The sequence below is a fragment of the Ceratotherium simum genome, chromosome 20 (assembly GCF_057802395.1).
Source record: "Ceratotherium simum simum isolate JZ-2026a chromosome 20, ASM5780239v1, whole genome shotgun sequence".
NCBI classification, from domain to species: Eukaryota; Metazoa; Chordata; class Mammalia; order Perissodactyla; family Rhinocerotidae; genus Ceratotherium; species Ceratotherium simum.
Genome location: NC_141919.1, coordinates 37,109,900 through 37,133,499, shown reverse-complemented (window position 1 = coordinate 37,133,499; position 23,600 = coordinate 37,109,900). Strand labels below are relative to the sequence as shown.

Here is a 23,600-nt window from a genome sequence, read left to right as displayed (position 1 = left end):
AACATAAGAAGACTCTGACATGCAGGGAGAAGAAGACTAGGATGGAGATTTTAGGAGCAGAAGAACAACTCACAGTGATAGGTTCCCCAGCTTTCTTCCTTCCTCCTGAATATTTCAAACTAGGTACTGAAGAAACCCACAACCCAGAAATGCCAATGGACACAAACAAAAAAAGTCTTAAGGAAAATCTGCTCCCTCTAGTCAAAGAACCTGGAAAGGGGCAGACTAGGAGGACAGAAATGTTGCAGATGATAGCCACTCTACTCTAGCCATATACCACTGGGGAAGGAAAAAAAACAGCCTTGCTGCCTCTGTCAATGAAGGCCAAGTGAGAAGCCTGAATTTCCACCCCCATCAAGTGGTAATGAGGCACCCTTCATATCCCGTTCCATGCAATGTCAGCAGGGGTCAAGTTAGGAGCTAAGACTCCCAACCACTTCCTGGCAGTACTGACGTTAGCATGATATCATCAGAGGTCTGCTAAAATAAAAGATTTAAATAAGATCTAGAGTCTCAAAACGCAACACTCTAAATGTCCAGGAGACAATTAAAAAATCACTTGTTATACCAAGAACAAAGAAAATCTCAATTTGAAGGAGAAATCATATTAAGAAATGCCACCACTGAGATAATACACATCAGAATTACTTGACAAGGATTTTAAAGCAGCCATGATTAAAATGCTTCAATGAACAATTACAAGTGATCCCAAAACAAATAAAATAGAAAGTCTCAGCAAATAAATAGGAGAATCAAATGAAAATTTAAGACTTGAAAATTACAAAAACCAAGATAATAAACTTACTGCATGGGCTCAATAGCAGAGATGACAGATGAAAGGGGAAAGAATCAGTGAACTTGATGACAGAACACTAAAAATTACCCAAAATAAACTGAAAAACATAGGGAATAGAGCCTTAGGGATCTGTAGGACAATACCAAAAAAGCTAACATTCATGTCAATAGAGTGCCAGGAGAGGAAAAAGAATGTGGGGCTGAAATAAGTATTTGAAGAAATAATGACCAAAATCTCCCAAATTTGACAAAAGGCACAAACCTAGAGATTCAAGAAGTTTAGAGAATTCCAAATAGGAAAACTCAAAGAAATCCATGCCAAGACATGTCATAACTAAACATATGAAAAGTAAAGACAAACGAAAAATGATTGAAATTGGCTAGAGAAAATGATGCATTACCTTTAAGGGAACAACTATTCAAATAACAGTGTATTTTTCATCAGAAACCGTGAAGGCCAGAAGGAAGTAGCATATTTTCCAAGTGCTGAAGAAAAGAACTGCTCACCTAGAATTCTCTAACCAGTGAAAACATCATTTGGGAATGAAGGTAAAATGAAGACATTTTAGATAAAGAAAAACTTACAGAATTTGTTGCTAGCCAAGCTACCCTAAAATAAATTCTAAAGGAAGGCTCTTAAAACAGAAAGAAAATGATAAAACAAGAAAACTTGAAAGGTCAGGAATACAGAAATAACAGTGGAAAGAATAAAAATATCTCTATTATATATATGAGTAAATATAATAGGCTATTCTTATTTTGAAGTTTTAAAATTATGTTTTACAGTTGAAGTGAAAATTATAACATCATCTAATGAAGTTTTCAATGTATTTAGAGAAAATACTTAAGACAATTATATTATAAAGGGGGATGGTAAAGGGACACAAATAGAAGTAAGGTTTCTGTGTTCCACTTGAAGTGGTAAAATGTTGATGCCAGTAGACTGTAATAAGTTACGTATGTATAATACTTTTAGCAGACACTAAAAAACTTATTCAAAGAGATGTACTCCAAAACCATATAGGTAATAAAAAAGTAATTCTAAAAAAAATGTTCAAGTTACACATAGGAAGGAAGGAAAAGAGAAACAGAGGAAACAAACAGAAAATAGATAATAACATGGCAGACTTAGCTCTAGCATATCAGTAATGCAAGATATAATGTCAGCATGCAAAAATGTAACTTATTTCTCTATACTAGCAATGTACAATTAGAAACCAAAATTGAATTACAATACCATTTGTGATAGCTCCAAAAAATTAAATACTTTGGCACAAATCTAACAAAAGAATTAGACATATAGAATCTGCATGTTAAAGCTATAAAACATTGATATAAGAAAATCTCAATAAATTAAGAGACATACCATATTCATGGACTACAAGACTCAACATAGTTAATACGTCAATTCTCTCCAAACTGATCTATAGATTTAGCATAATTTCAATCAAAATTCTCACGATTTTGGTAGCTCTAGCTATTTTTTGTTATCTATTTTTGTAGCTAAAACTTATACAGAAAAGCAAAAGGACTAGAGAAGCCAAAACAATTTTGAAAAGAATAAAACTGTTCAACTCACAGTGAGTTAAAGATTTACTAGAAAACTACAGAAATCAAGACAGAGTGGTGTTCACAAAAGCTTAGGAATTCAGATTAATAGAATAAAATAGAGTCTTGAAATAGACCCACAGAAATATAGTCAATTGAAATCTGACTTACAAAGGCAATTTGCTGGAGAAAGGATAGTCTTTTCAAAAATGGTGTTGATACGACTAGACATATATTTGTGAAAAAAAAATGAACTTCAACCTATAACTCACACCTTATACAAAAATTAGCTCAAAATGGATGACAGAACTACATATACAACTTTTAGAAGAAAACATGGGATAAAATACCTGTGACGTCAGGTCAGGAAAATAGTTATTAGATAGGACATCAAAGCCACAATCCATAAAAGAAAAAAGTAATAAATTGAACTTCATCAAAATTAAAACTTTTGACATACAAAAGACACTGTTAAGGAATGAAAAGGCAATCTATAGACTGGGAGAAAATATTTGCAAATCAGATATTTGATTAAGGTCTTGTATACAGAATATATAAAGAATAATTACTGTTTAACTGGCTTAATAACCAATCAATTTTTTAAAAATAGGCAAAAGATTTGAACATTCATCAAAGATATAAAGACAGCAAATAAGCATTCGAAAAGATGATCAATACCAGTAGCATTAGCAAAATGCAAATAAATATCACAATAGGACACCAGTACACACCTATTGGAATGGCCTAAAGAATAATGAAAACACCAAGTGCTGACAAGGATGTGGAGCAACTCAACTCATATGAATTCCTGGTGGGAATGAAAAATGGTATAGCCACTCTGGAAAACAGTTTGGCAGTTTCGTACAGAGCTATACATACACTGACCATATGACCCAGTAATGCAACTCCTAGGTATTTACCTTAAAGAATCAAGAAGTTATGCTCACACAAAGACTTGTGTATAGCAGCTCTATTCATAATTGCAAAAAACTAGCAAAGACTCACATGTTCTTCAGGAGATGGATAAACAAACTGTGGGACATTCATACAATGGAATACCATTTAGCAACAAAAAGAAATCACCTGGATGAACCAACATAAGTGAATATCAAAGGCATCATGCTGAGTGAAAGAAGCCAGTCTCAAAAAGTTACAGCTCATATGATTCCATGCATATGACATGCTGAAAAATGGCAAAGCTATAGAGAGGGAGAACAAATCAGCGGTTGACAGGTGTTAGGGATGGTGGGAGGATTTGACTACAAAGGGGCAGGACAAGGAAATTTTTTGAGATGATGGAACCAGTTTGTATCCTGATTGTGGTGGCAGTTACTCAAATCTATTGTATATGTTATACATCCATAAAACTATCTATATGCGTTGTAACTCATAAAACTATATGCTAAAAAAGTCAATGCACTACATATAAATTAAAAAAAAAAATTCTGTCCTCATCAGTAAACAAACTTCAATGAAAGAAAGACTGATTTTTCATAAGTCTTATTGTTTCATCATGATACTTTTAGCTTTATTTTTAACAATATATTTCATTAGAACCTTTAATACTGAACATGTTCCCAAGGAAGCTCCCCAAGAGTATAAAGTATGTCTGATGTTCTCATTGCATTCACCTAGCAGAATGCCTGTAACACAGCAGTAACTCAAACACATCTGTTAATTGAATAAATGTTTTACAAAATAACTCAACCCCCCCCCAAAACACATTATTACATCATTTACAGTTTATATCAATTATTTAGCATTCTTTAAGGTTATCAACCCAAACTTTACTATCTTTTACGAAGTTAAGACTGATCTGAAAAACAACTGTTTTACAAGTTACAAATGGTTATAAATGATACAAATGGCTATCACATTAATGAATTTAAACAGATTTCAGGGGGAAAAAGAAATTCCACGCTTAATGACTCTTAGCATTTAATTCAACGAGCTATTTGTAACATACGCACACTGCTGAGTGAAACAACCAGGACTCTAAGAGTTCTCTAACTTTCTTAAATAGGCTTTATTATTTTTTCTTTAGTTCTATTTCCTTAATGAACAAAATAAAGCCTACTTACAGCTAACCTCTGCTTGAATTTCCTTGAATAGATTAGATCTCACAACCAGTTAGATTAGGTCTCTTACCTAATTCACTTTATCCAAAATTAACTTTCATTTATTTATTCATTAGTTATTTTTTTGTGAGGAAGATCAGCCCTGAGCTAACATCCATGCTAATCCTCCTCTTTTTTTTTGCTGAGGAAGACCGGCTCTGAGCTAACATCTATTGCCGATCCTCCTCCTTTTTTTTTCCCCCAAAGCCCCAGGAGATAGTTGTGTGTCATAATTGCACATCCTGCTAGTTGCTGTATGTGGGACACGGCCTCAGCATGGCCAGAGAAGTGGTGTGTCGGTGCGTGCCCGGGATCTGAACCCGGGCCGCCAGTAGCAGAGCGCGCGCACTTAACCACTAAGCCATGGAGCTGGCCAAACTTTCATTTTTAGAGACAAAAAGATCATTAAAGATTATCATAAAAAGTACTGATACATGCTACAACGTGGATAAACCTTACAAAAACATTACGCTAAGTGAATGAAGCTAATCACAAAGGATCACATGTTGTATGATTCCATTTATATGAAATGTCCAGAATAGGCAAATCTATAAACATAGAAAGTAGATTAGTGGTTACCTAGGGCTGAGGAGAGGAGGCGGAAGGATTGGGAGGTGACAGCTAAATGGTGAGGGGCTTTTTTTTTGGGGGGGAGATAATAAAAATGTTCTAAAATTGTGATGATGGATGTACAACTCTTCAAATACACTAAAAGCCCTTGAATTGATCACTTTATATGGTCAATTATAAAGCTTGTGAATTAAATCCCAATAAAGCTATTAAAAATTATCATGGAATGTTTCTGGGACAAATCTATAAAATCTATAAAATAATTTTCAAGACAAGAGACTTTATTACCAGCATCAAACATTTAGCACTAATAGAGTGTAGTGCGCTTTAAGAGATAATTGGAAGTACATATTTAAATCTGATAAGATCATTTCCTCAAAAGTTTATCATTACATGGAAAAGGTGGCAATCTAAAGTTACACGTGTTATCATATAAGATTCTGATTTATAGTTAGGCAAGAAAATTCTATGATATTTAATTATATTATGCCACATGATGCTAAATTCCAGTAATCTTTTAGATTACTAAAAGACATCCAGGCTTTCAAAAAATTGCATGGTCTGAGTGTCAAAAATTACCTCTAAATGAAGAAATAGTTATGTAGCTAAAGAGGTTAATTATGTTGGTCTAACTCCTTCTTGTTTAAAAAAAAAAAGTGTTCTTTCTTTGTCAAGCTGAATATAATAGCCTGTGAATTATAAGATCAAGGAAGCAAACTGTATGTTTTCTAAAATATTTTGAGTATCCTTCATCAAGTTTTATACTTAGGGCAGCTAAAAGACCTATGTGGAGGGATCAGCATTAAGCCCAAAGGACAGGCAGTGTACAGCAAGAAAGAAAGCAATTCCCTCGTGTCTTTTGCAGGTCACTACCAAGGACCATGTTAGCAGATCCATACCAGACCCTTAACAGGCAGTTCTGCTGCTACCAGTAATTAGCTTGGACAGCTCTGGCTCCAAGAGTAGCAGCAAGGCTACACCATAATGAGCTCAGCTGGGATTAGCAGGACAGGGCAGGGAACCAAGAGAGCTCAGGCATTCTGCATTGCGTATGTATCTGGGAGATCAAACAAGGATGGCTGGCTAGGTTATCCCCTCTCCACCTCATTCCAAAAATGAAGCACGGCAGTGTCTAAAATACAGGCTAATAAAGAACGACACCTCCAACAGATGAGAGCCACATTAATTAACACAATCCCTAGATCATATTATACAGTTTCGGCTAGAGCTAGCAAATGTGCAACTTGTTATTGCATTGTACATATATATATTTAAAAAGCTAGTCCTTTTTTTTTCCTTACTTTCATTGGCAAAAACCAGATTATTTCATTTTCTTATTTTATAAGGTATTTCTCTCATGGCCTTTAAGCCACAAAAATGTCTCCCAAATGTTTATCTAAGTCCATATTGTTAAAAAAAAACTCACTTTTGAATCATTAGCTCCTGGTTCTCCCTTTTGAAATAGGCCAGTTCATTCCATACAGCATCAGAATCTTCTTGTCGAAGTTGCTGGGGATGTGCTCTCTTTATTTTTCTGATTTCAGTCCTATTTTTAAAATGAAGTTGCTTTCTTCCTTAACATGTTCAAAGTGCAATAAAAATTCATGTATACATTCCCTAAAATTTAAAAATATCTAATGACCAAATTTCTAATTCAAGCTCACTATTTATGGAATGAATTTCCTAAAAAACTTATGTAGAAATTAAAGTCCTATATCATAATTTCCTAAAAAGCTAAACTGCTATTATGGAAAACAAACTTCTAAGGAGACACATGATACTTTTAGGTCTATTTCTCTCATTCATTCTACTAGTAATAAAGCATGCACTGTCGAATTGTCACAGATTCTAAAACAGGACTATAAGCAATCAACTCATCTAGAATTTACTGCCAACCAATCTGAATGTGGTACACATACTCTATCTTAAAACAAGCTATTATCAGTGAATATGTCAGAAAGTAGTTTTCACACTTCTAGTGACTACTAAAAAGTTAGGTGAACAGAGGCTAAATGCAGGATAAATTGCTTTACCACTCCTTTACTGACAAGTGATATAAACACTTTCTATTCTTCAAAGGAAAAAATCAGATGTGACAATTATCTACAAAACATGCCAAATGCCCTTTACATTTTCATTTTCTGTACATAAAACAAACTCTTCGCTTTTATTTTGTAAAAATGCTGTACTTGCCAATTTAGAAACAGTATCTCTCTATAGAACAGACCAATGTGTATCATCAACATTGCCCTAAAGGATCCATCTCAAAAGATGAGAGGGTAGTAGATTTTCTGTACTCATTCAGTCCTTTGCCCTCTGTTGATACTGTTAACAGGGGAGCCACTTACGACTAACCAAGATCTGAACACCTGTTCAGAGCAATTGAACTGAGACCGCCAACTCATTCAGATAAGCTGCAGAACAAACTGATGGATAGTAAAGATTTTCAAATTGCATACTAGGTTGAAGTAGTTTTAAGATAGTTAACTATATGTGAATTTCATATTTCTCTTGTCTTTCAATTAAAACTTAAATACTTTTTGAGTCATAAACATTGTAACATTGGCATTTTACTTATTTAAAGTGGTTTTTCAATCATATGGATATGAATTGTTTTTGCTTTAAGTTATATACTTTTATTAAGCTACTCTATTGATATTAAAAATGTACACAATAATTCATAATCACCTATGCTAATGATTTCTGTAAATGATAAGAAAATCTATAGTTATTGCTAGCATATTTCTGTTTTTGCTTATTATATTCTCTGTTTAAAAATTCAGAATAAAGACCTGACTACCAAATAATTTCTTTAAAATCAAACAAAAGCCATTAAAACACCTATATGATGCTACTCCATTCCATTTAATATTTAGGGATATGCCTTTATGAGCTATGTAACTCACATGCCACTGCCTTCTTCCCACTGTTTTAATTGCTCTTTTACTGCTCTGTAGTTGGTCTGTAACATCTGTAGCCTTTCCTTGCGTTTTTCATGGGCATCTCTTAGCTCATCATTTTCTTGGCTCTGTAGAACACAAAAAAGCAAGTACATAAGTTTGAAGAAAGTATTAGTATAATGTTGGAAATAAAAGGTTACCCATCTAAATATAAAATTTGAAAGAAAATAGCATGTAAATATGAATGAATTTGTAATACTTATTTAAGCAGAAGAAAAGGAAGAATTCCTAGAGTCACAGAATAGGTTTGCTTGATAAATTTGACCCACTCACTGGATTTTTTTATGCTGCTTTAAGTAATTTCAAAATTTTGCCATCAAATTAGTTTCATTCCTTTCCCCTGTTGTTAATTAGCATACATACAAATATTTATGAGCCAATCATATACATTTTTTAGGAATTCCATTCTTGGAGCTTTCTCCTGTCAGCTCCATAATCTTAAGAACACTATTTAAATTAATTTAATTTCTTTTGTAAAATATGGAAAAGAACACAGAGATTTAAATTATGATGACTAAATTAAATGAGCTAACATACAGGTAAAGCCCCTGGCACTGTGCTTGCCCTAGAGAGGCACAAAGCAAAAGTTAGCTTCCTTCTGTCTCCTCTTCCCAGGTATTAACATTGATGTCCTTATCATTTAGAAACAAAATTCACTGTTCCCTTGCCCATCTATCTCTCATCTCAACAGTGAGATAACACTTTTACAGAATTTGCATTATTTTACTGCAACTCTACCTGTCTCAATGGTATGGATATTTTGTCCTTCTACTTTGAATATATGTATAATAGGATAACTTCAATAATTCTCTTAAGTAGTTACTAGAAAGTATTTGAGTCCTTTGTGTACCAAGTGGTCTGTATGCCACATGGAAATAGAAGTACTGATGAAAAAGCATGAGAATGGCATCACTTGACAGGCGCAATCCAAATAAATGTTATCCTAAAGAGTTTTAGAAGATACACAAATCACACATCCTACAAACTTGCTTAAAAATAGCATGGTTTAATACCATGGTTAAAAATTCAGGATACTGAATTTAATTTTGTTAATTTCAATTAAAGAACCATATATTAAGAGCCTATTACATGCAGGGTGTTAAGTGCTGATAAGAGTTCAAGTCCTGCTGCTCAAAGTTACTAATTTCACCTTCACATAGCTACTTAAATTCAGTGTGTCTCAGTTTCTCCATCTTCAAAATATAAGCTATTTATAACTCTTCTAAGATGTAAAGGATGTTTTAACCTTGACCTTGAGTTTTCCCGTACTGTTGGTAAACAATCCAAATATCACTTCACTTCTTGGAACAATAAGTTTTCTAATCTTAAGTATCTAAAATAAATGAATAAATTAGCCAAATAGAAGATGATAATTAATAATGTTGATATCTTTTCATAAATGAACATAAGTTAATTATGTTTATGAGGATTCCCCAAGAACTAGTAAGATTTATTATGAATTTAGACAGGATCTATTATAAATTTATTAATAAAATAATTTAATTACAAGAAATTTACAGATATTAAAAAAGATTCATGTCAAAACATAATTTAAAAATGAACTTATAGTTAAACTAAGTACTCTGTTAAATATTTCTAAAACACCTCTCTGTAATTATTCTTCATTGAATCAAAGTTCTTCCCCATAAACTCTTATTTTACAATGAATTCCTTAAAAATCATTACACACAAATACAGTGTTTTGGAATCATTAAAAGTCTGTATCAGAGTCCCTAGAACTCTGAGTAAATAAAACCTAAAAGATTGAGCAACAAGTAAAAATTAATAGAATGGGATATCCAAATTTTTTCTATTACCTTTCATAATAATTCTGTGTTGAATTAATGGAACAAATTGAGTTTCTTATTGTTAGTACTGTCATTATTTTAGCATTTTTCAGTACTGGCTCAGCTAACATTAATCACTGAATTTACTAAAAATTTCCCCGAGTCCTGTATGTCACTCACAATGTGCCAGGCTCTGTACTAGGCATAGCAATTAATCAAAGCACTCAATGTAGCCACCTCTGATTCCTAAAACTTTAGTGTAATATATTCAATACTAGCAAATAGTTTTGGTTTTCCTATAGTAATTGAAATAAGTGACTTCTTCCATTAAGTAGTGATTATGAGAAAGTAGTTTTATGGATGGGCTTTCTGCTTTAATTTTACATATTTCATAATTTACCTAATACTAGAATGTTTACATAATTCTTATAAAATTATTAAAATATAAACTATTAAAAATGAGACCAAACTAGAGATTATTTGATAAATCAATTTGATAGATATAACTTATAATAATAATTTAAAAATGCAGTCTCATCCATAGATTTCTTCTTTGAGTATGCTAATATCAAATTGTAATACATGGGTTAAATTAGTCCTAGAGACTATTGTTTCTTTGGCCTCCTTCAGAAATAGACAGTAAAATTTGATAAACATGTAAATATAAGATAGATTATATATCATTCAAAGAAAAATGTTTTTCCCTGTTTTACTGCAAGAACAGATGTTGGCTGAAGTCTTCACTCAAAAGTTAGATATCTCAAAAGAAGTTTTTAAAAAGATGTTTTTAAAAAGAATAATCAAAATACTTTTTTATAATATTCTAACAAATACAAGTTAACTGTAGTTTAGATTATAGTTCCGTAAGTCCCATTTAACTTATAATAGCCTAAGTAAAAACAATAGTACTTCATTTGGGAAATATTATCCCCAAAGATCTTACAGCAAAATTAAGTGTAAAACTAAAAAACACTATCACTATCAAAATTAATATCACTAATTACTACATTTTCCTGACAGGACACACAAAAATGCCCCACGGGCCATCACTGAATTAGGTCCGTTTATTAGTTCATTCAATAAAACATTAATTAAGTACCTTCCATGTATTTTAGAACAAAACTAGCTAAACTAGAGGCTCTAATTTCTGTGTACAAACAAGTCTGAATGACTAAAACATCGGAAAATAGAAAATAGGAAAGTTGTATCAACTGACTTTCTTCAATGATATGTGCAATTCTACTTTTGAGTTCATAAGAATAGAAATGATTCTCGAAGTAATCTTCTAGTTTGGTCAAAGGCTCCTTGACCTTTGAACTAAGAGCATAAACACTGTTAATAAAACAGTGGCTGGATCTTCAGAGAATAATAGCAAGGTTTTTAAAAAGTTTAAAAAAAAATTTTATAAAACACCGAGGATTCCACAGATGTTTCATTTCAGCAGAATGTATAAAGTTCATGAATATTAGAGCATTTAAAAATACAAGACATTTAAACTGTATTCAAAGGACATACTGATGTTATTAAATGGCATAGAAAAATGCTAATAGAATCAAGTTGTCAAATGCATGAAAGTCAGTAAAGCAAAGATTCATGGCATTAGAGATCTCAAAGATAGTGAAGATTTCATAAAGCTCGGATGAACTGGTTTCCAAATTATACTTCATAAGTTGTTAGTTCACTACCTTCATGAAGTCAGGATTTGGAAATGGGTGGGATTTTTATAATAATAGCTTTCATCTCTTCTATTATTATTGGCTCTTTTACTACAACATTGGTCACCCATCTTGAAAACTCATGTACAACTAGCCACAAAAGTAAGCTGAGCAAGACAATGTGTTAATATTTATATAAAATTCATAACTAGTATTAGAATAATATGCATAACTTACTGCTGACATAATAAAGAGCATCATTTCTATTTATCAAAGTGTGTATATATATAAAAATATATATGTTCCATGGTCTACCGGTGAAACATTTGTCCTTCAATCCACCTTGGTGATCAACTTGGTACCCTAAAGCTACCTGCCGTGCCATGGAGCATGTCTTCTGTCTTTAGTGTTTCCAACAGTATCTCCATGGAACAACAGTCTTTTGGGAAATATCAATAGGTATAACATAATCAAGTAAATCTGGGAGTGATGTATTTATATCTTTCTATAGATTCACAATGCACATTGATATGCTAAAGGCTTATAAAAAACGTTTTTCATCCACTGTTTACAATAATGGGGCATAGAACATTTTTGTCTGCCATGTCCCATTAGCTTCTGGCAGAGTAGTATTCAATAGAATACCAATATGGGAAAGACCATGACAAAAATTCAACATGTGTTAGTGGGTAATGGTCTAAAAAAGGAGCTCTGTGATGAACAAATGTACTTAAAAAACCATAAGACACTGTTATGTGTTGAAATGAATCCCTCCAAAAAAGATATGTTTGGAGACCTAACCCCCTCCACCTCAGAATGTGATTTTATTTGGAGATAGGGTCTTCAGAGAGGTCAACAAGATAAAATGAGGTCATTAGGGCGGGTCTTAATCCAAATTAACTGGTGTCTTTATAAAAAGGAGAAATTTAGACATAGGGAGACAGACAAGCATAGAGGGAAGACAATGTGAAGATACAAGGAGAATGCTATCTATAAGCCAAGAACACCTGAGACTACTGGAAGCTAAGGAGAGAGGAATGGAACAGATTCTCCCTCACAGCCTTCAGAAGGAACTAACCCTGTTGACACCTTGATTTTGGACTTTTCTAGCCTCTAGGACATTGAGACAATAAATTTCTGTTCTTCTAAGCCAGCCAGTTTGTGGTAGTTTGTGGCAGCATTCCTAGGAAACTAACACAGACACATCATTAATTCCTATATTATCTTATACTCACATGCATTATCTTATACTCACATGCACATGAGTAATAGCAATAACACTAATATTATTGCCTAATAAAGGGGAATATAGAAAGAGGTCTTCTGTCTCCACTAAATAGGACAGTTATACTTACTAAAGTCAGGCTGTAAATTAAAAAGTACCCTGGGCCCAATCACTCTCCTTGGAATTGCTTTACTATACAGGTTTTGTTTACCCACTTCTTGATTATAGTGCCTTTTTCATTTTGCTCTTTTGAAATAAGAATCTTTTCCTACTAAACGATAAAATGCAACGAAAAAATTTTGCTCCCATTTTTTTCCCTTATCTTGCAAATCTGTGAAAGAAAATCTACATTTGAAATTCATGATTATCATCAATTGACTTGAAAAAGGAATACAGAAAAAGTATAAATGAAAAAGAAATTGTGTGAAAAAAGAATTTTACTCTGAAAATAAATTTGAGGCCTCATCCAAGAGAGCTGTTGTTAGGAAAAAGGAATGAGGAAATAAATTAGTATAATGCTTCTGAGACTCTCCTGAAATTCAAGAGGTGGAAGAGAATAGATCAAAAAATGTCTGAATTACTCCACTCCTTCCTGCGAAAAACAAGGGACTATCAAAGACTCACAGACTTCTGGGGGCAAATGAGTGGAGATCATCTACTACTGAATGGATATGTGATGGTTAATTTTATCTGTGAATTTGACTGCCCAGATATTTGGGTTAATCATTATTTCTGGGTTATCTGTGGGGGTGTTTCTGTATGAAATTTACATTTGAATCAGCAGAGTAGAGCAGATTGCCCTCCCCAATGTAATGGGCTTCATCCAATCCATTGAAGGCCTGAATAGAATAAAAGGCTGTGTCAGAAAGAAGTCTTGCTTTCTGCCTGACTGTCTTTGAGCTGGACATCGGTCTCTTGCCTTCTGACTCGGACTTGGACTGGAACTGAAGCTTACACTATCAGTTCTCCTGTTCTCAGGCCTTTGGACTCAGACTGGAACTGCACCATTGGCTGTCCTGGATCTCCAGCTTGATGACTGTAGATTTTGGAATTCTCAGACTGCATAATCACGTGAGCCAATTCCTTATAATCAATCACTCAATCAATCTCTCTCTCTCTCTCCTTCTCTCTCTCTCTCTCTAACTTTCAGAATAATAATGTCCATTAAGGAAGACTAAAGAGTTGTATCCTACTGGTTCTGTTTCTCTGGAGAACCCAGATTAATACAGGATAGAAGCGTTGGTATGTGAATTTCAAGAATCATGTACAAGAAGTAAGATCACAGATTGGCTTCCTAAACACGTCCATAATATCCTATGCGCACTCTCAAATTTACACTAATACACTAGATTCTAACGACTCACTTAGCATCTTCTTAACTAGAGTAAGGGTCTTGAATGACAGAAACTCATCTTTTCTCCTGTTGTATAATAAGTGACTAGCACAATGCTTGACTGTCTTGCTCAATAAGTTACTGAGTAAACAAATGAATGAGCAAATAACTCCAGGTGTATAAACCTCAAGTAGGCTAAATGCTAGCAAGCTGAGGTCATCTGATCATTTTATTTTTGGTAGAAACAATAAACGATAATTTTCCTTTATTTCTGAATTAACAGTTTAGCTCTGAATAAATATAAATTAAGACAATGTTTAGTGAAAAGGTAGGAAACATTATTAATTGTAGCTTATGGTTAACTATACCTCTAAACCATATTTTCTTCTACAGCACACATAATATATGTCAAATCTTTTTCTTCCTAAGAGTAATCTGTATTATATGACAAAGAATCTAAATTTAAACTGTATTGGATTCTAATAATGTGTAAACTGGGCTTGTCATAGAATGTCATAAAACTATTTGGATTCAATTAAATGGTTAAATCTCAAATAGTGCAGGCCTTCAGGTAAGTTGTGAATGAAGAATGACAAGTTTAGCGGTATTAAATTCACAGAAAAAATAAAAGCCCTCAATATAGTCACATAAAATTGGTTCAATATGCAGAACCAACTTCTTCCAAGAAAGAGATAACCTCTCAAAGATAGGCCAATAAGGTATATGCTTATTAAACATTGATAGAACGCTGATTCAAATGTCATATGTTCTGAGACAAATTCAGTTGAAATGGAAAAAATAATGCATATTTATTTGCCATTTTGACTATGTAATTTTTCTATAAAGGAGAATTTTAAGTGGCCTGAGCTAGGCTAGTATGGTTTTTAACTCACTTTTCTTTTTATGTGTTTATCATATATAAAGAAATTCTCTTTCCACTTGCTATGGTTCTGTTTTTTTGTTTCTGAGAAACTATAGGAAATTTACTCCCAATATTAAGCCAAAATATTCCCAAATAATTTTAAGTAGTGAGTAAATATTTAGTTTTCAAGTAGCAAATTTTTTTTATTACTTTATGATCCTCAGAAATCTTAAAAACAAGACCAACCAACTACACATTTTTATACCTGTAATTAAATTCAGGAAAGATAAATGATAAGCAGTAATTTGTGAAATGAATGTTTACTTTGGTATATCTTTACCTTTGCAAGGTTATTACTAAAGAAATGATTTATTGTTCACCTTTAGTTGTAGTGCCTTCTCTAAGTTTTCAATCTTTCTTTCAGCCTTTCTCAGCTTCCTTAGTTCCTCTGAGCCTGTGAAAGAGCTCTTTGGGGACAAAGACCTTGAACGTTTCACAGGTGGTTCCTCGAGAATAAAACAAGGACATGGTTCAACTAGTTGGAACACTGGATTATGAAAGACATGCAAAATTAAAGAACAAGTAATTTTGAATACTAATAATGAATTATAAAAAAAATCCTGCATGGAATACCAGAGAAATAACAAGCGGAATTACCACAGTGCTACCACTAAAGGTTTCTCTGTGACTCGTTAATGAGAATATTCATTTACATTTACATTGTTTCTTTCAGAATAATGATGTCCCATTAGGGAAGACTAAAGGGTTATAGACTCAGAAATGCAAGAAACCTCATTACAAAGGAGGGGATAGAGGCTGGTCTAATTGCTCTATAAGGGTCCAAGGTTACACTTGATAGGACAACCAGAAACAAGAGGGAAAGGATTTTTTTCCCTTTGAAATAGTTTAACACACTGTGAAGTTGAAGGAACAATATGCTTGAGGAATATAAATACAACAGACAGTAGATCTTATACCATAATGACCATATGGTCATTAACTATAATGTGGCTAACTAGAGACAAGAATGTGTGTTTATATTATGTACAGCTTCATATACCAATCTGGAGAAGGAATATGTGAAAGCAACTATTAAGCTGGGCAACATATTGTTCATACTTACTGCATGCCCTTATGAAAAAGAAAGAAAATTTTGTTCAAAATATCCCTCTCATTTTCCTGACTTTCGTTAAAGGCAATGAAATATCAAAGTGATACATGTTTAAACTTCAGCAATATAGCAAGCAACAAAATTAGGCCCTATAATGTTGTCTCTCAATTTTAGGAATGTTTTCTTTCATTTAAATAAAGCTCAATGCTGTGAAACTACTCCAAAATGGCAAGAAATGGATAATGCAGTTATGTTTAAATAAATACATACATACATACATATGTAAATAAAGCTTGCTCTTCTGAAAATTACTAATAATATTAGACGGAGTAAATAAGAGTACCACAGAAACATGGGTCTAATTTTAAATGCTTCCTTTATTAAGATAGTTTGTTCTACTCATAGGAAAAAATGGGAAGAACTAAAAAAGTTATCTTGAATACATGGTTTTCTACTTTAAAAACATTTATTACTGCTGAAGTAACAAGTGTGAGAAAAACATGTCTAAAACTCCTTACTTTTAGGGAAATGTTATTTCAATTTATCTAGAAATAACATATTTACAAAGTGATATTATGAAATTTTTCTATTAGTCTATGTTCATAGAATCTTTTGCAGCATAACAGGAATACGTAATGAATACTACAAAAGGAAAAGCTAAGACGTTAATAAACGAGAAACAGGCTATGAAAAATTTACTTATTTTTCTCTATTGCTACGCCTTTAAATCCGAAAATATATAACTGCACAAATTAATGTTAAATTCCATTTGATAGTTTATATTCCACATGGGCAGTATTTTAAATATCATATCTGAATGAAATAGAAGCATTAAGATATATTTTTCTTCTAATTAACATTAGAAAATTGAGTTAATGAGTAACACCACTTTAAAATTTTTACTTAATTTATCTATAGATTAGATAGATGAGAGATACTTACCAAAACTTTTTAATATAAGAATGTTAATTTACTGCAAAACAGGCATACTACCAGTAATGTATTTAATTAACTAAATTAGGACTATATTATTGTCTTTAAAACGGGAAAACTCTACTTCCAACAATTATTTTATCAAGCTTTTGGCACATAATATTTTTGAAAAGCTTTCAGAAACATAAGCAGAGAAGTAAATGCTGCTGTTTGGTTAACTTCATCGCTGGCCTTGCCAGCCTCATCCTGACAAATCCACAAAATGGCGAAATGTCCCTACCTTATGTTCCCCTTCAGCACTTGTCAGGATGCTCTTCTCTGAGGAAGATCTGTTGGTAGATCTGTTCTCTGACAGTTTTTCATTTGCTATTTTCAGTTTCTCCTGTAAATACTCAATTTCAGACTTCTGTGAGACCATTAAGGTTTCTAAGCTCGATAAAGATGGCCGTTGAGATACCTATTAAAAAAAGTATATGGGCAAATATATATGTATGTTTGTATCTCATATTATTTACATATATATGCAAATACTTATACATAATATTACATTATACAAATCATAAGTATTCAGAGGAAGAAAATTTCATTTCAATAATAAACTGTAAACCAGCATTGGCTAAACTTCTATCATCCTAATAGAATGGCATTTTTCAATAAAATAACCAAGAGTCTGTATAAATATTTTCATAAATACTGTCATACAGATTTGCAGGAGAAAAAATTTAAAGCATGGTTCCATGATATATACTACTCATCTATAAATTAATTATTTCAAATTTATGATTATACACATGTATTTCCTCAGGAAATACTCAATCCACTGTCTGATCATCAAGAGTTATGCAATACCATTGAATATAAACCCGGGAAAAGGAAATCAACAACCCTGTTGGTCTAATTAGCTTTTAATGTATCATAATTTAATAAAAACTCTGAAACTTTTAAAAGTCAATACAGTTCACTGTACTCTCCTTTAAAATTTATTCCTATGTCAGATAAACTGCTAATGGTAAGCACCACATCTCAACAACAGAAGTCACAGGAAAATTAAGCTTATAGGAAATCTGTTCTGAAAACTAGCATTCTGCAAAATTCTACTAACATCTTGACTGAATATATTTGAGACCATCAAAATCCATGCATATATTCTATTTCGAATTAAGCACTCCACTTACAAAAAACAAAAACACTAAATCATAGTGAAAACAAAGGTTTTTTGATTTCCAGCACAAAAAAGTCAAATCTTATGATTCTAAGATTATCAATATGGATCTAGGAGCCCCAAAAATAGTTTCATTCAAAATATGGAGAGCCTCAGTCTTCCTAAATGATATTCCTAAGGACTATGAAAAAAATATATGTTTAAATTTTCTGAACCAACAATGGGAAATAGTATTTTTTTCTGGTTTTAACTACTTTTTTCTTTTTTTATGGGATAGGCAAAATCTTCCTAATTCTAATCTATAATTTTTATAATAAGAGGGATCATCTTTGATCATACTATTACACTTTCCTTATAGATAAATCATCTGATTTGTTTCCCAACCTTTATTCTATCATCCTACTAATATATTTCTCAGTGTTGTTTAAATTGTACTGTTACCATACTCCAAATGTATTAAATACTTATCCCATCACCTCGCTTTGAACATCAAATTAAAATACTTTAAGCGCTTTTCTTCCAAACTCTACAGAACTTTGCCCTATTCTTTCCCTTTAATCACTGGATAGCTTTTCTTTCTTTTATTTTTTCCTCCTATTTTGCAAATTTATGATGTTTATAAATGTTTCTTTTGATTGGGCTGCTAATCTCAACAGTTTTCAAAGGCTACCTTCTCTTGTCCAGGTTTCATTAAATATAATTATTAAGACTATATTAATGTCCCATAATTTACCAAAGAAATTTTAAATAAATTGTTCAAGGTCAAACAAAAATTTAGAATAAAACAGGAAAAACATAACTTTAGTTTATTGGTATATCCAATAAGCAATCCTGTGTTCTTTAATAAATGAGTTTTCTAAATCATCATTGGATTATAATGCAATAGATAAGAATGTAAAAACATGAATATTTGGTCAAGAAACTGCAATGATAATTCAAATATTCATGAAGACATTAAATATGCTTCAACAGTGCATTTTGTCACTATAATAAAAAAGATTTCATATTTAGGCAGCATTTCTTCAAAATCTCTCAATAAACAATAACAGAAATTCAAAATTAAAATACTCTGAAAGTGACTAGCTCAAATTCACATAGGATCCAGGAAGATAATATAAATAAATAAGTAAAATGGGTTGTTTAGTTTGTTTTAAAATTTCTGTTTCAGAATTTATTCAACAGAGACACTCTGTATACATATTAAAACACGTAGATATATTCTTCACTTCGACAGGGAAACTTTCACATGCTTCCAGTCTTTTAAAAATGTGGTCTTCTCTCATGCCTTTTATCACTTTTGATAGAACTGTACGTATGAGAAGTATTTCACATTTCTCTTAACACTATCATTTTTAAAAGAATAAGTAAAATGAAATAAACAACACTCAGCTTCACTTTGAGGGAGAAGGAGGGTGTCTGTGGCAGTATCTACTCAGTTTCAGCCAACTGTTTTTGTAGAGGAATGTGGCCCACTACTGCCAGATCTACTGATTTTCCAAAAGAAGCAGGAATTCTAATTCCCCAGGGAAATCTCCTAATTTTAAAATGTTGGCCAGATTCAGTTTATGACTCTTGTATTTCGAGAACATGGTGGTGGGAGTATAAACTGCTATACATTTTCTAGGGGAATTTTGAAACATGCATCAAAGCACATAAAAATGTGTCAAGCCTTTGATTCAGCATTCTAATCATGCTGGCAGTTGATACAGAAAGATATCCAAGATAAACTGTTAAGTGAGAAAAGCAGGCTACAAAAAGAATGTAGTATACAGTATAGAAAAAGAGATTTCACCAAATAAACATAGGAAAAAAACGGAAATGCTACAGTGTTATTGCTGAGCAGACAGACTATATGTGAATTATTTTCTTCATACTTATCTGAGTTTCCTTAAAATTTTTTATAATGAACATGTCACTAAATGTTTTTCAATAATGTAAATTTTTTTCTCCAAATAAAAGGAAGAAAAGTTTAATAAAAAATTGTCAATATAGGCAGGGGGAATATAAATGAAAGTCTCTCCATAATCTCATCTCTTAGAGTTCACTAGTGATAAGTTCGGGATATATTACCCCAGACTTTAAAAAGAAAAGGAAAACCACTGTAATTCTGTCCTTTAACCTGCTTTTTTTAAATTAATAGGGTTTATTTTTTAGAATAGTTTTATACTTACAGAAAAACTGAGCAGATACTATAGAGTTCTACACCTCCCACTCCCACCCCACCCCCAGCTTCCCCTGTTATTAACATCTAAAATTAATATGGTACATTTGTTACAATTAATGAACCAATATTCATATACTATTTTTAACTGAAGTCTATAACTGTGAGGTAACAGAACACAGATATATTGGTCTCTGCCCCCGGTTCCTGGCACAGAGCTCCCACCTAAAACCCTTGTAATTTCCTAAGTGATAAGAACACTAGGAGCATCTATTGTTTTAATATTTGTCTTTGATCCCGTCCCTGACACAGGGCTCCTAAAACCTTGTAAATCCCTAAGTGATAAGAGCACTAGGAGCATCTTTTATTCTACTAAGGTGACTCTGAGTGGGCTCCTGGGTGGCTCCTGGATGGGGCCTGGTCACCAGAAAAACCAAGCCATGATTAGAAGGTTGGAATTCTCAGCCCCATGCCCCATCCTCCAGAGACGGAAGAACAGTTGGAAATGGAGTTAATAACTGATCATGCCTATGTGAGAAAGCCTCCATAAAATTCCAATAGTAGAGGGTTCAGAGAGTTTCCAGCTTGGTGAACGGGGGAGGTGCTGGGAGAGTGGTGTGCCTGGACAGGGCATGGAAGCTCTGCGTCCCTTCCCACAAACCTTACTCTACACATCTCTTCCATCTGGATATTCATCTGTATCCTTTATGATATCCTTTAATAAACTGGCAATAAACGTTTCCCTGAGTTCTGTGAGCTGCTCTAGTGAATTAATCGAACCCAAGGAGGAGGTCTTTGGAACATCCAATCTATAGCTGGTTGGTCAGAAGCTCAGATGATAACCCAGGCTTGAAACTGGTATCTAAAGGGGGGCGGGGGCAGTCTTGTGGGACTGAGCCCTTATCCTATGGAATCTGATGCTATCTCCAGGTAGACAGTGTCAGAATTGAGTTACATTGTAGGACATCTAGCCGCTGTTACAGAGAATTGCTTGTCGTGGGGAAAAAATCTCCACACATTTGGTGACCAGAAGCATCACAAATGTGAGTGTTCTGTGTGACTAGTAAAGGAGACTCACAGGAAAGAAAGTCATAGTAGGGAAGAACCAAATTATTCCCCACATAGGAAAGAAAAAGTTTTTTCCCTTTACAATAGTTTATTCAAATTTCCTTTTTTTTAACCTAATGTCCTTTTTCTGTTACAGAGTCCCATCCACAATACGACATTACATTTAACTGTCATGTCAGTAACTCTTGGCTATGACAGCTTCTCAGACTTTCCTTATTTTTGATGACATTGACAGTTTTGAGGAGTACTATTCAGGTACATTATAAAGGATGTTCCTCTGTTGGAATTTGTCTATGTTTTTCTCATGATTAGACTGGGGTTATGAGTTTTGGGGAGGAAGATGACAGAAGGAAAGTACATTTTCATCACATCATATCAAGGGTACATACTATCAACACGACTTGACTGTTGACGTTGACCTTGATCACCTAGCTAAAGTAGTGTCTGTCAGCTTACTCCACCGTAAAGTTACTCTTTTGTCCCCTATCCATACTATACTCAGCCTATTTTTTGTTGTTGTTGTTGTGAGGAGGACCAGCCCTGAGCTAACATCCAATGCCAATCCTCCTCTTTTTTGCTGAGGAAGACTGGCCCTGGGCTAACATCCATGCCCATCTTCCTCTACTTTATATGGGACGCCGCCACAGCATGGCCTAACAAGCGGTGCGTCGGTGCGCACCCGGGATCCGAACTGGCAAACCCCGGGCCACCGCAGCGGAACGTGCGCACTTAACCGCCTGCGCCACCGGGCTGGCCCCTATACTCAGCCTATTTTTTAAGCTTAATAATCTTTTTTTTTTTTTTTTTTTTGGTGAGGAAGAGTAGCCCTGAGCTAACATCTGTTGCCAATCTTCCTATTTTTACTGAGGAAGATTAGCCCTGAGCTAACATCTGCGCCCATCTTCCTCCATTTTGTATATCTGTATGTGGGACGCCTGCCACAGCATGGCTTGATGAGCAGTGCATACGTCTGCGCCAGGGATCCAAACCTGTGAACCCCAAGCCGCCGAAGCAGGGCATGTGAACTTAACCACTATGCCACTGGGCCGGCCCAAGCTTAATACTTTTTTTAAGGATAAGGATATGTATATCATCATATATCCTTACTTATTCTTATCCTTTTTAAGTGCTGCTTTACAGCCTTAGCAAAATCAAGATAACCAATTCCCCTGTCTGTGGAAGTTTATTCTATTGCCCTTAAAATCCCATAAACTTTGAAAAGTTAACTTTTCTTGGCCAAGAATTATTAGAACTTTATGTTACTTTTTTCTCTAATATAAAAAACCCTTCTGCACCTTTTTATTTAGAGATAATGGTATGGTGCTAGACCATAGTTAATCTGATCAGAAATGATCAGTGGAGTATGTGTTCAAATGCCTCCAATTGGAACTAATCTCTTTAAATTGAGCATTATTAATACATAACTTCTTTTTTACATTGACCCACAGAGGTAATTTTGATCAAAAAGTCCTGTAGAAGATCTGTAGAAGATATAGAGTAAAAGGGGAGTGATGTAATGCCAATTACTATTAAAAAATTATATAAATTAAATATCTAGTCATGTTGCATTAAATTCAAGCAACATTGTATGGTATTATTACACTTAAGGGTGAGTGAATACTGCCTGATAAATAGAAAGTTTTTCACAGCTGTAACAATTGCAAAAAATTGTAAGTGAAATTATTTTGTTTTATTAGTAAGTTTTAATTAAACATATTAATTTGTTTCCCACTACATTAAAATAATAATAACTAGTATTTGGTGAAAAAGTATTGTGTTCCCAGCTCTAGGTAAGCATTTCACATATATTATCTCACTTATTTAAAAAATTTATAAATTCCAAACCTGTCAACACATAATGTAGCCGATTGCAAATCAAAAACACTTAAAAAGGACACTATATCTCAGCAAAAGAAAGTTTCTCCCAAAATAATATCTCACTGAAAATTAAGTGTAGGTTAAACATACATGTGTGTTTAAAAATCTGTAATATGTGTTTGTATATAAAATATCTAACCTATACACATATATATCAGAGAAACTGACATTCTGAATTGACACTTTGACATTTTGGTTCTCTGAAAATCAACTCACATTCTCTTAGAAGAAGATAGAGTATAAAAAAAAGTATATATATACATACTTTTTAAAACATATATATACTTTACTAAAGAGTGTATACATATATAAAATTTTATCCTCATGAAATGCCTAAATCTCTGCAAATCTTGTTATTTTATTTAGAATTGATTTTAGAAATGCAGAAATATATCTATTGCCAGTTTATAAAACAAACATTGTTAGCTGAGTCAT

General features: G+C 33.2%; 1 protein-coding gene across 9 annotated transcripts in view; it reads right to left on the bottom strand.

Annotated features, from left to right (window-relative positions):
* Positions 1-23,600, bottom strand: part of CNTLN (centlein) — a 325,461-nt gene that overhangs the window by 143,890 nt on the left and 157,971 nt on the right. For 7 of the 9 annotated variants that reach the window (XM_087444653.1, XM_087444645.1, XM_087444650.1 and 4 more), the window contains 4 exons: positions 17,177-17,353; positions 15,233-15,358; positions 7,937-8,058; positions 6,457-6,576 (listed from right to left, as the gene is read on the bottom strand). In XM_087444653.1, the coding sequence (XP_087300779.1) occupies positions 6,457-6,576; positions 7,937-8,058; positions 15,233-15,358; positions 17,177-17,353 (545 nt within the window). The remainder of the gene's footprint in view (positions 1-6,456; positions 6,577-7,936; positions 8,059-15,232; positions 15,359-17,176; positions 17,354-23,600) is intronic. The other 2 variants (XM_087444647.1, XM_087444648.1) reach the window with 2 other exon arrangements.